Source organism: Prinia subflava, chromosome Z (genome assembly GCF_021018805.1).
Source record: "Prinia subflava isolate CZ2003 ecotype Zambia chromosome Z, Cam_Psub_1.2, whole genome shotgun sequence".
NCBI classification, from domain to species: domain Eukaryota; kingdom Metazoa; phylum Chordata; class Aves; order Passeriformes; family Cisticolidae; genus Prinia; species Prinia subflava.
The window spans coordinates 9,848,939-9,862,408 of NC_086283.1; the positions used below are offsets into that span (position 1 = coordinate 9,848,939).

The 13,470-nt window shown below is 39.1% G+C and overlaps 1 protein-coding gene across 1 annotated transcript in view; it reads left to right on the forward strand.

The window, feature by feature from the left end:
- LOC134563761 (protein phosphatase 3 catalytic subunit alpha) overlaps positions 1 to 11,543 on the forward strand; it is a 175,121-nt gene extending 163,578 nt beyond the window's left edge. The window contains exons 12-13 of the mRNA XM_063422012.1: positions 3,803 to 3,900; positions 9,796 to 11,543. Of these exons, the coding sequence (XP_063278082.1) occupies positions 3,803 to 3,900; positions 9,796 to 9,989 (292 nt within the window). The 3' untranslated portion in view covers positions 9,990 to 11,543. The remainder of the gene's footprint in view (positions 1 to 3,802; positions 3,901 to 9,795) is intronic.
- The last annotated feature ends 1,927 nt before the right edge of the window (positions 11,544 to 13,470 follow it).

Genomic DNA, 13,470 nt, shown 5'->3' on the forward strand with positions numbered 1-13,470 from the left:
TGCTGGTTTAGTTTTTTTTAGTGTTGAAGGATATCTTTGAACGGTTACTTAGAGTACTCGACTTCTAATCAAACAGCAAATTTACTATTTTAGTATACCACCCAGCTGAGTTCTACTGCAACCTTTTAGATATTGTTTTACTTATACAATGCTGCTATTTATTTTGGCTCTGAATAGTCTTCCTCAGGGCTTTTGCTGAATATGAAACAGATAAACAAAAGACATCAGCAAAAAAAAATCCAATTACCATTTTTAAAGACTTTTGTTCACCAGGTGTACTAATTAGCTTTTAGCCACTGAGGCAAACATTAAATGTGGCGAAAGGGTATGTTATACATCACCTCTCATTAAAAAAGAAGTCAGCTGTCACACTTTGTCACCCACAGATGTTGCTACAGCCATGAGTAAAGATGACTAAAGACAAAAGCTTTAGAGTCATTTACCTAGAAATCCAGGAAATGGTTGTGCAGGCAACAGCAGCTTGTTCCTTTGGGCTGCACTCCCCCAAACACATGAACATGAGTAACTAATTGCTACCCAATGTTTAGAACTCTCCATTTGATGTCTCTAAGCAGAAGAGAAAACATGCTGTACTGTGCTGAAGTCTAAATATAGAAAATACAGTTCTCCCTCCCTTTCAGCAGAGTGATTTTTTCCTCAGGAAGCTGTATGTTGGACTGCTGTAGTCAGTTCATGCCTAGTATGCTTAGTGAAAAATCAAGAGAGCTCTAAAACATTTACTCTTATGATTACATGATTGATGTAAGAAGAATAAATAAAATAGTTACTGGAAGAATGTACTTTTTAATTTCAGTGGGAACTGTCCAACTTGCTTGCTTTGAATGCAGCATGCCAGTAGTGGGCAGGTTCTCTGTAGAGCTTTGCATGGGCACAGCAGCTTACCCACGCCTTGCAGATTGCAGCAGCATAGCTTTAAATAGCAAAGTGAGATAGAGGGCTTTGTACCTGGGGTTCCCAAAGTGTTACAAGTGACTTACTGGTGATGCGTGAGCTGCTTCGAAGGTGGTGCCCATGAAAAAAAAATGGTTGGCATCTTGCCTTTTCCCTAAACAAGATGGGGGAGCAATCAAATGTTTCCACCTGCTCCTCTGCACCAAGTCTGGCAGAGAGCCTGGGGGTGGCTGCTACCACCTTCATAAAACAGCACAACTATTTTTCTGTAATGATAGTTGAGCAATCAAAGTTTGGGAAACTTGGCTTTCTCCCATAACCTTGAACTGCAGCTTCTGGCTTGACTGTATTCTGTTGTGAACCACCTTTTTAAATATAGGATTTATTCACAAGAACTGTGAACTTTATTAAGCAAAAGGATCTGAAATTGGATGATCAGCTGATATATTTGGGCGTTCACAACTCACAGATGATTAAGATCAGCCATGTGTCAGACTTTTCCAAAGGGATCTGTAAGGCTGAAGATTTCAATGGTTTCAAGGGTGGAAGAGGGATACAGAATAATTCCTGCATGTGTTCTGTCTACAATGATATGCATAAGTGTTATATCTCAAGTCTACCCCAGCCAAAACTAGCATAGCCTTTTACAACCCTTGATTATTGATGGTCCTGAAAGCTTTGCAGGAAGGACTGGGGATGAAGGGTAGGCTTGTTCTCCTTTAACTTTAACCAGCAAATACGGCACATCCTCACTGTGATCCAAGGCATGTTCAGCAAATAAACAGGTACCTGCAATGCATGGTTATGGTGACCAGTCTTCCAGGGGGATGAGTGACATTTCATCACAGCCACTCCTGGGAATATCTGTTCTCTGTTTTTTCTGAGGAAAGCTGATTCTCAGCTAGGCGGCAGGCTGCTAGACAGCAAAAATTTCACAAGTAATCTTGCAAACACTATTCCTATAGAAAAGCCTGGGATATTTTTTCTGTCTTGGCAGTATAATCCATGTGAGACACAAGTGTGAGGTAATTGTGTGTAATGCTAAGAAGCCTGCAGAGGTGCCATCATCTATCATCTATCTATATACCAACCTGTTCTGGAAACCTTCTAAGTTCCTGTTTGAATCATTGTGTTTCATGAAGTTTATTACACTAATTCTTGAAAAGTTTTCTGAATGATTAGCACGTAATCTGACCAAGTGCAAAGGACTTAGTCATCTATTCTTTGGGCTGGAGTGATCCCCTTCCTCTAAGATGTAACTTGAATGTAAAGCTGAAATAATTTCAGCCCTTCTAGTATAAAAAATTAGATATCAAAATAGTGTTGTATTGCGTTTCAAACGTTTTAAATGAGCTTTGATGAAAGTAGGTATTGTAGAAAGATTGTCTTTAGCTAAATGGAAGACTTCACAATTCCTTGTCATTGCCTTTCTCTGACTTTGTTTCTCAAGTCTGACCTTTCTTTTAGTATATTTAGACTGGAGAAAGGTAAATAAAATACTTAATCAATCTATCATCCTTTTTTTGAAATAGAAATAAATGCCATCAAATAGAAATTAAGGAACACTGAAGGCTAAAGCATCTCAATATTTGTGACACACATCTTTCTTGTGCATATGCAGTTTAAAGATAATAAAAATACAGTTGATAAACTTACCCCATGAGGGTGAAGCTAAAAGTGCCATTGCAGTTTAATTAAAAAAAAAAAGAAAAATATATGTAATGCACTGAATAATTGAGAGAAAGCAAAAGCTTTGCTTTGTAACTGTTGATAAAAATACTGTGTTAATTCTGGAAATATTACGCTCTTGCATTAATTCTAATTGTTTGGGAAACTTGCAAGCTAAATGGTGACAATTTGATTTTGACTATTACATAATAAAAAGTGAGTTCAAGCAGAATTATTTTCAAACTAAAAATAGAACTTGAAGACTGTATGTAGTATGTAAACAAGAGTTGTTTAAAATACATGAGTCATTCAGGGCATGTAGGTCCAAAGAAAATTGTAAGTAGTAGAATTGCTGAGAGACAGTTTTTATAGACAAAACCACATTATCCTCAAGTGAATGTGGAACTAAATTCTGTCTTTGTATTTGCTTCCTCCAGCTTAATGTGATTATATACTTCAAAGTAAGGCACTTGAAAATAGGTTTCTCTTAAGGAATTGGGGTCAGTTTTGCTGCTGAGAAAGTATGTCATCACAGGCAGCATTACAGTCCTTGTAGAAAGCTTTACTTAAAGGCTTCTCTGGATAGAGCTGTTGTATTGCCATGTATTTGAAAACTATGTATTTGGAGACCAGCAACACATATTTCAGTTTCCTAGAGCAATTCTTTTAAATTCATATTATTTTTAGCATACAAAAGTATGCTAAAAAAACTATTAAGGACAGTACTAGCAAGGATGGAAGTGCTTATTAATTTTAATGAGCTTCTAGCTGCCTTTGTTTAAGTGGCTGGTGATCATCAATAAATAATGCACCTGCTTGCTAGTGTAGACAAGAGCAAACAAACAGTTTAAGTTTATTTTGGACCACGCAGTGTAAAATGCCTAAATGCATTGTTGGCAGTATCTGATCCTTCTGGTCCTCCTCCTCTCAGATTTGGGTTTACAGATGTATTGTCCCTTAGGTGCAGGTTAGGTAGTGTTAACTACAGTAGGAGTTGCATGTGGGGTGATGCAAAGGTTAACCATGTACGCAGCAGTGACGGGGTGCAGTTACTGGTGCTGATGTTATTACCAAATTCAATCTATTTTGGCAAGGAGATTGGGAATGACAAAATCATTGCAGGGCATCTGCAGCTTAAGATGTCTAAAATATATCACGTGTTTTTAAAAGAGATACTTACTTTTGGTGGTTTTATTTTTAATTTCTTTTTTAACTTCTGCAGAGAAGAGAGTGAGAGTGTGCTGACGCTGAAAGGTTTGACTCCAACAGGAATGCTGCCCAGTGGTGTGCTCTCTGGAGGAAAACAAACACTGCAAAGCGGTAAGCCTGTTTGCCTGTGTGTCTTGTCCTGTGTAAAAAACCAATTCGTTTTCAACTCCAGAACCTAAGAAAAGTAACCACAGCTGTCTCAGAAAGAAAGAAAAAAAAACCCTAAAAACCACACAAACAAAGGAGAGAAAAAAACCAGGCAGTTTGTTGTGCCGGAGCATTTGTGAGCAGTTCATGTAAGGCCACTTCTCGGGACTTAGTATATACCATCAATTTTCAGAGAAAAGGGGAGAGGGGGGAGCCCCTGAAAATCAACTGTTTAGAATGGTGGTAAAGGATTGTATGTGAAGTGCACTCTTTCCACAGTTTGGAGCTTTTTTTGGGTTTGTTTTTTTAAGAGCGGCCTGTGATACATGGAGTACTGAAGGTTTGGCTTAGCTAATGACACTCAAACTCTTATTTTATCTGATTTATTCTTCCTCATAGAGAGCCACCAATGCCAAATAGCTCTAGAATTAACTTGCTCTCCTAGAAATTCTAGGTGACAACATGAGAACAATTCCAATCTGATTTAAGCCCAAGTGAAGGGAGGGTCTTACAAACACCGTGTTTGCCTTGTACACAAACACAATATAGATTATCAGTTTTATACCAAGTGCTTCTTGTTACAAGAAATTGGTAAGTCTATAGCAGGGCTGCCTGTGTTCCCTTTTGGAATAAGGAGTGCAAAGTGACTAATTTATTACTACAAGCTCTCCTTCTTTTTTTTCTGTGTGTACTGCTGTAAAGTATATTGCAGGCACATATAAAGGTGTCTCATTTATTGAGGTTCTGTTGGCAATAGATGTAAGAAATAGAAATGCTTTATAATCTTGACACAGTCTCAGCCTCTTGTTTTCCTTTTTCCTTCCTGGAGCGTTCTTTCTCTGTATTTTTCCCTTTACTGTCTCTTTTTTCTAGAAGATTCAGGTATACGGTGGTAAACCTCGTTTTCCCCTTTTTCCCCTTCTCCTTTTTCTTGTTGATGACTTGTGTGTTATGGACATAGTAACGTTCTGCTTTGAAAATGCTGCAATATGATTTCACAGGAGGCCTTTCTTAATAGGTTTGTGGTTTTCACCACATAGGCTTTTCTCCACATAGTTGCTTTACATTTGTCAGAAAATTTGGTCTAAGGAAACTGCTGTTGTTGCCCTGGCAAAATATTAGGAATAGAAATAATTTGAGAAAATTGCCAAATGTTCTTGTTACAATGGCTAAAAGGAAAATCTCCTCATACTGCAGTATTCTGGCTCAGTAAAACATTACTATACACAAGCTTCTGCATTACTTAACACATAGTACCCCATTCACCAAATACCCTGAAGTTCATATGGTTTCTGTTAAGCACACATATGTATTAACAGAAAACATGAGTAGTATGTTCTGTTGTGGAAGTACACATTTTAGTCATCATTTTTTCTAATGTTTCAGTGCTGGTTTGGATCTGGTTATTTATTTTAATTTCTCATCCTAGTTATCATGTTTCTTTTTCTTTTAAGTTTGTGTTGGTTTTGTTCCTTGTTTTCTGGCCATCTCTCTTGCTCTGCTGCTTGAGATGCATAGGCTTACCTTGCTGCATGAGGGCTACATCCTCTCATTTCCCCATGCAGCAAGATAATAGTATAGATATTTTAGAATATATCTTAATCCATATTTAACATTCTAAAGGGAAAAAAAATTGATTTTATGTGGGGAAAAACAAGACAAAAAAGAAGAGAGTACTTCCTGAAAACTTGACTTCTTGAGCTATTCTCTAAACCAGAGAAATTCTTGAAAATCAAAATTTCTTTTAAAATAATTGCTGTATTGGATTGCATTTAATGATTTGCATCAGCTTCTAAATCTATGACTGTAAAAAAAAAAGTGTACCAAAGCTGATGGGTAAAATTGAAATGAAAATACGTGTTTAAGAACAATTAATGGTTTCAGGACAGTGGCAACAAGGTATTCATAACATTGCAGCAATCTCCCCGTTACAAGCTCTACTCGCTCTGACCAGGCTTTGCAACTTTGGATGTCCAACAGTCAATCTTACATCTTCATCCATTGATTTAAATAAAATATTAGCATAATGTTGTTTTTCAGAGAGTGGGTTGACAAAAATAAAGTTTACAGATGGAGCAGACTGGGCAAGGTTGCAAGCAAAGGCAAAGCTTTCTGGGCATCCCATGCTGTGGGGATGTTTCTTTTAGTCAGAAGAGAGATAAAAAAATCTCTAAAGTTTTATGCAGAATTCCTTTGCCTTGTACTGGCATCAGTACTTTTTAGGCTGATGTTGTAAGTTGTATGAATTTTGTGCCATGGCTTTATGCCATTTTTTGTTATCTTTCAACAGGGCAAGTCAAACTGCTCTTACTGAGAGCTGGGACAATTACATAATGACCTTTTCAAGTCAGATGTGCAATATGGAAGACAAATACATTTTGTAGTTCTTTTGAGTCAAAAGAAAACTTCTTAAATGTGTCTTTAAAAACTTGTAGTTTGTGAAACTTCTCCTTTAAAACAAACTCTAGTTTAATTCAATCTGCAAATTACTGTTTTTTGTGTAAACATTTCTCTGTGTGTCTGTTTTGCCAAAGTCCAGCACTTACAGTAACATTAGTGTTGTAGCTCCTTTGCTATTCACTGACTTGTTCTTAGAGTTGAAATCCTCTGCTCATTTTTTCTCATTCGTTTTGCTACCCCTTTCTTCTCTTCAGCTACTGTTGAGGCTATTGAGGCTGATGAAGGTAAATTGGCCAGTCCCCTTTCTGTTGGTGCCACAACAGATAAGGGCTCTGCTGGGTGTATTCATTTTGCTGTAGCTTGTACAGACTGTGTGGGTGTTGGGCTAACAATTGTGGCTCGGTATTAACCAAAATGTAATTGCTTTAAAGGGGAAGGTGTTCTTTGGTTTTTCTTTCTGTTGCTGCTGTTGAGGTTTTTCTCTTTCTGTAAGTTACAAACACATTGGAATCACTGTATGTTGAGCTAAGTACTGAGTAATGCCACAGGAGGAGATCAGGGAACTTGGATTTCACGGGACATAACTTGGCAGCACTCGTAAATGCTTTGTGACACATAGCTCAAAAACTGTGTGCTGGAGGCTGGCTCAAACTATCCTCAGCAATTTCAGGTCAAGGAAAACACTTAGCTTCTTATATATTCTCTCTTTTTGTTACTATTTCTTTTCCCTTTTTTCTTTATTTATGCTTCAGCTTTCTTTTAGGTCACTAATAAAAAAAATTTATTGGTGTTTTGTTATAGTACAGCATGTTTCTGTTTCCCTTTGATAGTAAAACAACATGAGACATTTGTCTGCAAGATGTCCGCTTCTTTTGGTAGTGGCAGTTTACACACTGGATATTTACATTAGGGCAACGTTAACACAGGCACCATTTTAGCTGCATATAAAGTGACTGGCTGCCTTAGAAGATTTCTGAATGTTCAGTATTGAAAATCAGTGTTTTGTTGACAGACCTCTAATTTAACCCTTAACTATTTTTAACACTTCAGTTAAAATCTAAGTAACATGTATTGCAATGCAGATGTACAATATTTGTTCAGTATTATAAAGCTTTGGAAGAAGAATTTTCAGAATTCCCCTTTAAAACAAAATTCTTCAGTTGTATTTTGTTCTTGCCCCTCTCAAATTTTCTGTGGGTATTTTTTTTTTAGTTATTTAAAAAAAAAATCTGGTGACTGTTGTCCTTTGGTAAGATGTGCCCTTTTGGCCAGCTGAATTTGTTTTTGAATTTTGTAAAGCAGTGAATAAAATTACAGAAGAAACAAGTAAGAGAAAATACAACTGCTTTCTAAATAGCAGTGAGTAAGCTGCTATTTATGTTGGAATTATCTATTCCTATTGGCAATCTCTAATCTTCAGTGTGCATTCTTGTTGACAGTTTGGCTGTTTTCTGTGATTTTCTGTGACTATGTGTTGTGTTTTAGTAGACTCTCAATGTAACCTGCTAATACTCGTTGTCTGACCAGCAACTACAGCACAGCACCTTCCTTAGTGTTACAGACAGTGATGTGTCAGCTGGAAATACAATCCCTTAACGTGCCCCCGTGCCAGCAATATGCACCCCTCAAGTTAATTCTTGGTTTGCCATCCTTGCTAGTTAGACACTGTCACCTTAATCACAAGTACTGCTCTACACAGGTGAAGCTTCTGATGGAGAAGTTTCACCCTTTACCAGTTGTCCTTCAGGGCCCCATAACACCAACTGGGCTGTGCTGCTGGCAAGCTCCAGGACATGGCAACTGCTTCAGCTTCAATGGTGCCATCCATTCAACTATTGCTTAAAGGGATTGGCATGGGTGCTTGTTAGACATCTTCATTTTGTGGTAGAAGGTAAAAGAAAAAGCCAACCCGAAAGGCAAACCTTAAGAAAACTCATTGTACGACCTGTTCTCTTCCACTGCTCTGTCCCTGTTCACTTGACTAATCACCATTATGTTGTTGTTTTTCTGAGTTGAAATATAATAAGTGTTAAAAATTATGCACTTCACAAAGTTCCAATGTAACATTTGTGAAACTCGCTAAAGAACTAAATCCTGAAGCAAACAGGATCTATCAGTTTTCTCAGGAAAAGTTGGCACAACCAGCATGAAAATGCCTTTTCTTGCTCCCCACTAAATACAAGGACTGGTGGTTTGGTACCAGGGATGTTCTGCAGTTTGGGGTGTGTTAGCTTTTGGTTTTTTTTTAAGAGAAGCTACCAGCTTGTCCAGAATCGGGACTGCATATTGGAAGGAGAGTACTTGGGGGGTAAGGAGAAGAGAAAAGGGGAGAAGGAATACTGAATTCAGTCTCTGAAACTTCCCCCACCATTTTCTCCCCAGGTCGTTTGCAGTTTCCTGGTACTAACGCACCATTTCTGCTTTATAGCGTATTATGATAGAGGCCTGCAGACATTCCATTTCTGGAAGTGCAGTGCATTTGATTTGGTACAGATAAGAGAAAAAACACACAGAAGGCTGTGACAAATTATCTATGGGGCTGTGACCTGCTGTTTGCCTACAGTGCTTTTTTTCTCTTTTGCTTTAAATCTGAAGACCTTCAACACTTCAATTAGAGAGAGAATAAAATTAAATAAAATTCCCAGTCCATGAATACATTCCGCAGCTGGTGGCTTCCTTCTGAGGTTGGTGTGGCCTCACTAATGTCACTGATAAAAGGCAGATCAAAACTCCTCAGGATCAGTTGGAACTTTGGTCCTTTGTCAGTGCATTTCCTAAGCTAAACTGTATAGCTGTTCCAAAATGGCAGTATCCCTGAGCCGTGTTGCACAGTGTTCCTGCCATTTGACTAAAGCTGCTTTCTAGAAGTCCAGGGTTGTATCAGGGAGGATCATTTTCCCAAGCAATCAACAAGCAGCTCATCTATGTTGAGAACAGAAGACAACTTGTTATAGGGTCACACCAGATCTTCCCTAGATTTAAATTATATCCCACAAAGTGGCCTCACCTATAATCACCATCTGGAAGTAGCCAGCATTTTTTGCATGATATTTGAAGGTCAGGTGGGGGTTTTGCCTGATGAAGGGCAAGGCACGGTGTCCTTAAGGCTGGAAATGATGACAGCAAATGCCAACTCACCAGCTCACATGTGCTGTGCCCTCAGCATGGTTCCAAAGTGCAAACTGTAGTTTCATGTCAGCATCTCGGTGTTCTAAGCTGAACACCAGTGGACAACAAAACACCAGAAGTTGATCGTGTTGAAAACAATGGTTGTGTTGGAAGGGACGGTGGTGGTGAGCCTCCAGCTCCTTCTGAGTGTGGTAAGGAGTTGGTGGTGGTGTCAGATCTTCTCATTGCCATCTTCCCAAAGAAGAACTCTCACACTTGTTGCTAAATTGGGGGGAAAGCTGCTGAGAATTTTATCTTGCTAATTTTATTTTTCAATAATCCTTTATTTAGCTATCAAAGGATTTTCACCCCAGCATAAGATCACTAGCTTCGAAGAGGCCAAAGGCTTAGATCGAATTAATGAGCGAATGCCTCCGCGCAGAGACGTGCCATCCGATGCCAACCTTAACTCCATCAACAAGGCAATCTCCACAGAGACTAATGGCACGGACAGCAACGGCAGTAATAGCAGCAATATCCAGTGACCACTGTCCGGGAGGGGGGTTGAGCTGCAGGGCGCGATGGGGTTGCTGCACGTCAGCAGTGGGATGTTCTTGCCTCTGATAATAGCTAACTTGCTCTGGGGGCCAGGTGTTGGATTCAGTTTACAAAAATCATCAACAAAGAGATCGTCAACTTTAATTTGGTGGGAGGGCGGGTGGGGGAGAGACACCTCCTTTGGATATGCCTTTAAATGCTTGTAGAAAAATGAAAGCTCATGCTGGTATATATTGCAAAGTTCGGGGAATGAACATGTTTTCCTACTACATTGGGAACGTCTAGCTATGTTACAGAAAGGCCTTTTATTATGTTACTGGACATGAAAACTTTGTTTCATTTCTTACTAACTGTTGTACGTTTACAGTTGCAGCACTCAACATCTACAACATCGAAACATTTTTAACAAAATGTACAAACTAAATAAGGACTATTTATTGATAATGTTTTGCTACTCTTGTCAGACAATGGCTGTGAAATAAATTAGGCACTCTTTAAAAATATAGAGAAAAAAGAAAAAAAAAAGTTGGAAATTTGTTTAAAATGCCAAAAAAAAAAAAAGAGAGAGAGAGAGAGAGTGAGAGAGCGAGCGAGAGCGACAGTTTAATTTTGTACAGATTATGCTTACCTCAGGTTTCTTTAGTGTGCTTCAATGCCCTTCTTTAAATATAACACTTACCTTACTAATTTGGCAGCAATTATCTTTTTCTTTGTTAAAAAAAACTGGAATAATAACATTTATCTTTTTTTGCTGTTTATATTTAGGGGGGTTTGGTTTGGGAGGTTTTCTGGGGTTTTTTTGGTAAAACAAGTCTTGGTTGTGGCTTGCTGAATTTAAATATTTATGAGTGGTGCATTTTTAAGTATAGTGAACAAGACACCATATTAAGTGCAGTGAAAAGCATCTATATTCTGTAAAAATCTGCCTATGCATGTTTTTTAAGAAAAAATGGCTGTATAGGCCTGTATGGGACTGTAATGCGCTTAGTGGTCTGACTTATACTGGAAATGTATGTATACTGGCGTACTTTATATTCTCTAAAAAGAAAATGCTTAATGCCTTTGAAATTTTGTAATCAAAAAAGCTTTGAAAAATCTAAGGGGGAGAGTATTCTTAAAGTTTTTAACATAAGCTTGTCAGTGCACATATAGATGGATAGCATGTTTAGCAAACCTTGTGAAATTTAAATAAGTTTGTAGTTACATGTGAAATTCTAAATGCATGATAACTGTTAATGTCATAATGGTTTAGTCATTTTGTTCTGTTTTGTCATGTGCCACAAAATGTGTAATTTTTTCACTTTTTTCCCTTTGTATATCAGTTACGGGTTTCAACTGGTGCATTCTAAAAAAGAAAAGGAAACAAAACAAACAGTCCATTGATATTTTTTAACAATTGTATAAGTGCCCAAGTAATTCACTACAGCCTACAGCCTTGCCTTTGTAATTTGACTTCGAAATGTTGGCAATCAAAGCATGCACTTGTAACAATGAAAGAAGCATTTTATATTACTACTCAATAAAAATGTGCATGAACTTAAGCATTCATCCCTTTCTTGCTGTCTCAGTGGCAGAGGTGCGCAGGTGCCATGCGTGTGTGTTTCTTGGTCTCTTTTGCTTTGGACAGGAGAAGACCACTGGTGTAAGACATGAGTGACTTGTTTCACGATTCAAGGTCAGTTCTTTACTAAGAAACAAATCTGTCTATTACCCAGCTGTTCTAGGCTACTGAATATCTGCAGACTTCCCCCAAGGTCTGGTTAGAACGTTGGGTTTTTCACTAAACTGAATGTAACCCACAAGTAGAGTGCACAAGAAAACAGGCCCTCTGTGTGCTTTTGCCTTATCTGGAGTGTTTGAAAAGGTCAATGAATATCATTTACAATGATTACTATTTTATTTCAAATGCTCTCTCTTTTAGTCAGAGAAGAACTGTCAAAGCTCTGCCTTCTCACTTTCTCCCTAACTGTGCTCAGCATCCTTCCCAGTCCTGCGAAGAACTGACAGATAATGCCAAACGGTGCAATGATGTGGGTATTGCCTTAGTCCTCCTTTCAGGTACCATTATTAAATATAGGCTCAGTGCCTGCTTTCTTATATGGTTTTCCCACATTAGCTCTTGCTAATTTTGACAGAATATGACAGGTAGCAAAAGTAAAGAGGTTTCATAATATCTGGGACGATTTCAGATGTAAATTTTCATTTCAGATTGTGTAGAGACACAGCACAGGCACATGGAGTCTGTGTGTTGGAGCTGTTTGTCCCTGTGGTGCACAGGCTCGGTGTGTGCGGAAGGGAACGGTGACAGTTTGCGTGACCACTTTGCTTGCCCGCTGAGCCCTGTGTGCGCGCTCACTGTGCTCACTGCACGCCGCAGGTTACCTGAGGTAAGTCCTTCTGTGGAGACGCCCCGTGCCGCGCACGGCAGCACTGCGGGGCAGCACAGCAGCGTCTGCTGTCTGCTTGCATTTCACTCGGGCCCTGGCAGCTCCACCGGCCAGTCTGACAGTAAGAACGGGGGTTTTCTGCACAGCAGTGACAGTGCATAGGCCTCTCAGTTGGCTGATTTAACCTAAAATATCCATGCTGCAAATCAGAGGTGCAGCTGGAAATGTCTGTTGTAGTTGATGAAGAGTGTTAGATAAGCAAGTCAGCCTGAGATGAGTGATCCACCAGGGAATGTACGAAGTGTCCGGTCACAAAGGAGATTTTGGAATGTTTTACATCTCAGAAGAATTAAGAGTGTCTGGAGCATGCAAAATAGCAGTCTCCTGTGTATCCAGGTAGGATGGCCTTGCTCCTTCCTGCTCCTGCCGTGCTGTCCTACTTTGGGGCAGTTTTGGGATGGCTCCAAGGGGTAGTCTAAACTATACTCAAATGTTCCTGGAAGGACCAAAAACAGTTCCAAAGCCTGTCTCATTTCAGGGCATCCAATCTCTTCCAGCTTTTCCTTCTTTTTTCCTAATGCAGAAAAAAACGTGGATGAATTTGAAGGAAAACCCTGCTGTGACCAAAGGCTAAGTTTTGGATTCTGTGGCCTCATCAGTGCTGTGTTGTGCTCTGGACTGTGTCTCCCAATACAGATTTCTTCCTTCTTTCCGAATACCCCACCATAATGCCAAAACCATCATTGGTGCCTACTTGAGAGATTTACTGTATTTTTTAACCATTTGAAACTTGCTATGTGAAATAATGTTCGATATATGTCTTACATTTTATGCACTATCATATTTTTGCTTTTCAATAGCTATTAACCATGAAGTGCATTAGGTCTTTGCGTATATTTTCTGCAGAAGACAACATTCAAATTTTGTCTATGTTTTCTGCTGGAGTCTAGAACATCCCTCTGGCCACCCTGGAGGGTTTGGAGACCAGACAGAGGGGTCTGGGATCTGTACAAGGGGGTCAACCAGCCTCACACAGAGCCCAGGAGGACACTGCCTCTGATCCCTCTCCATGGGAGTGAAT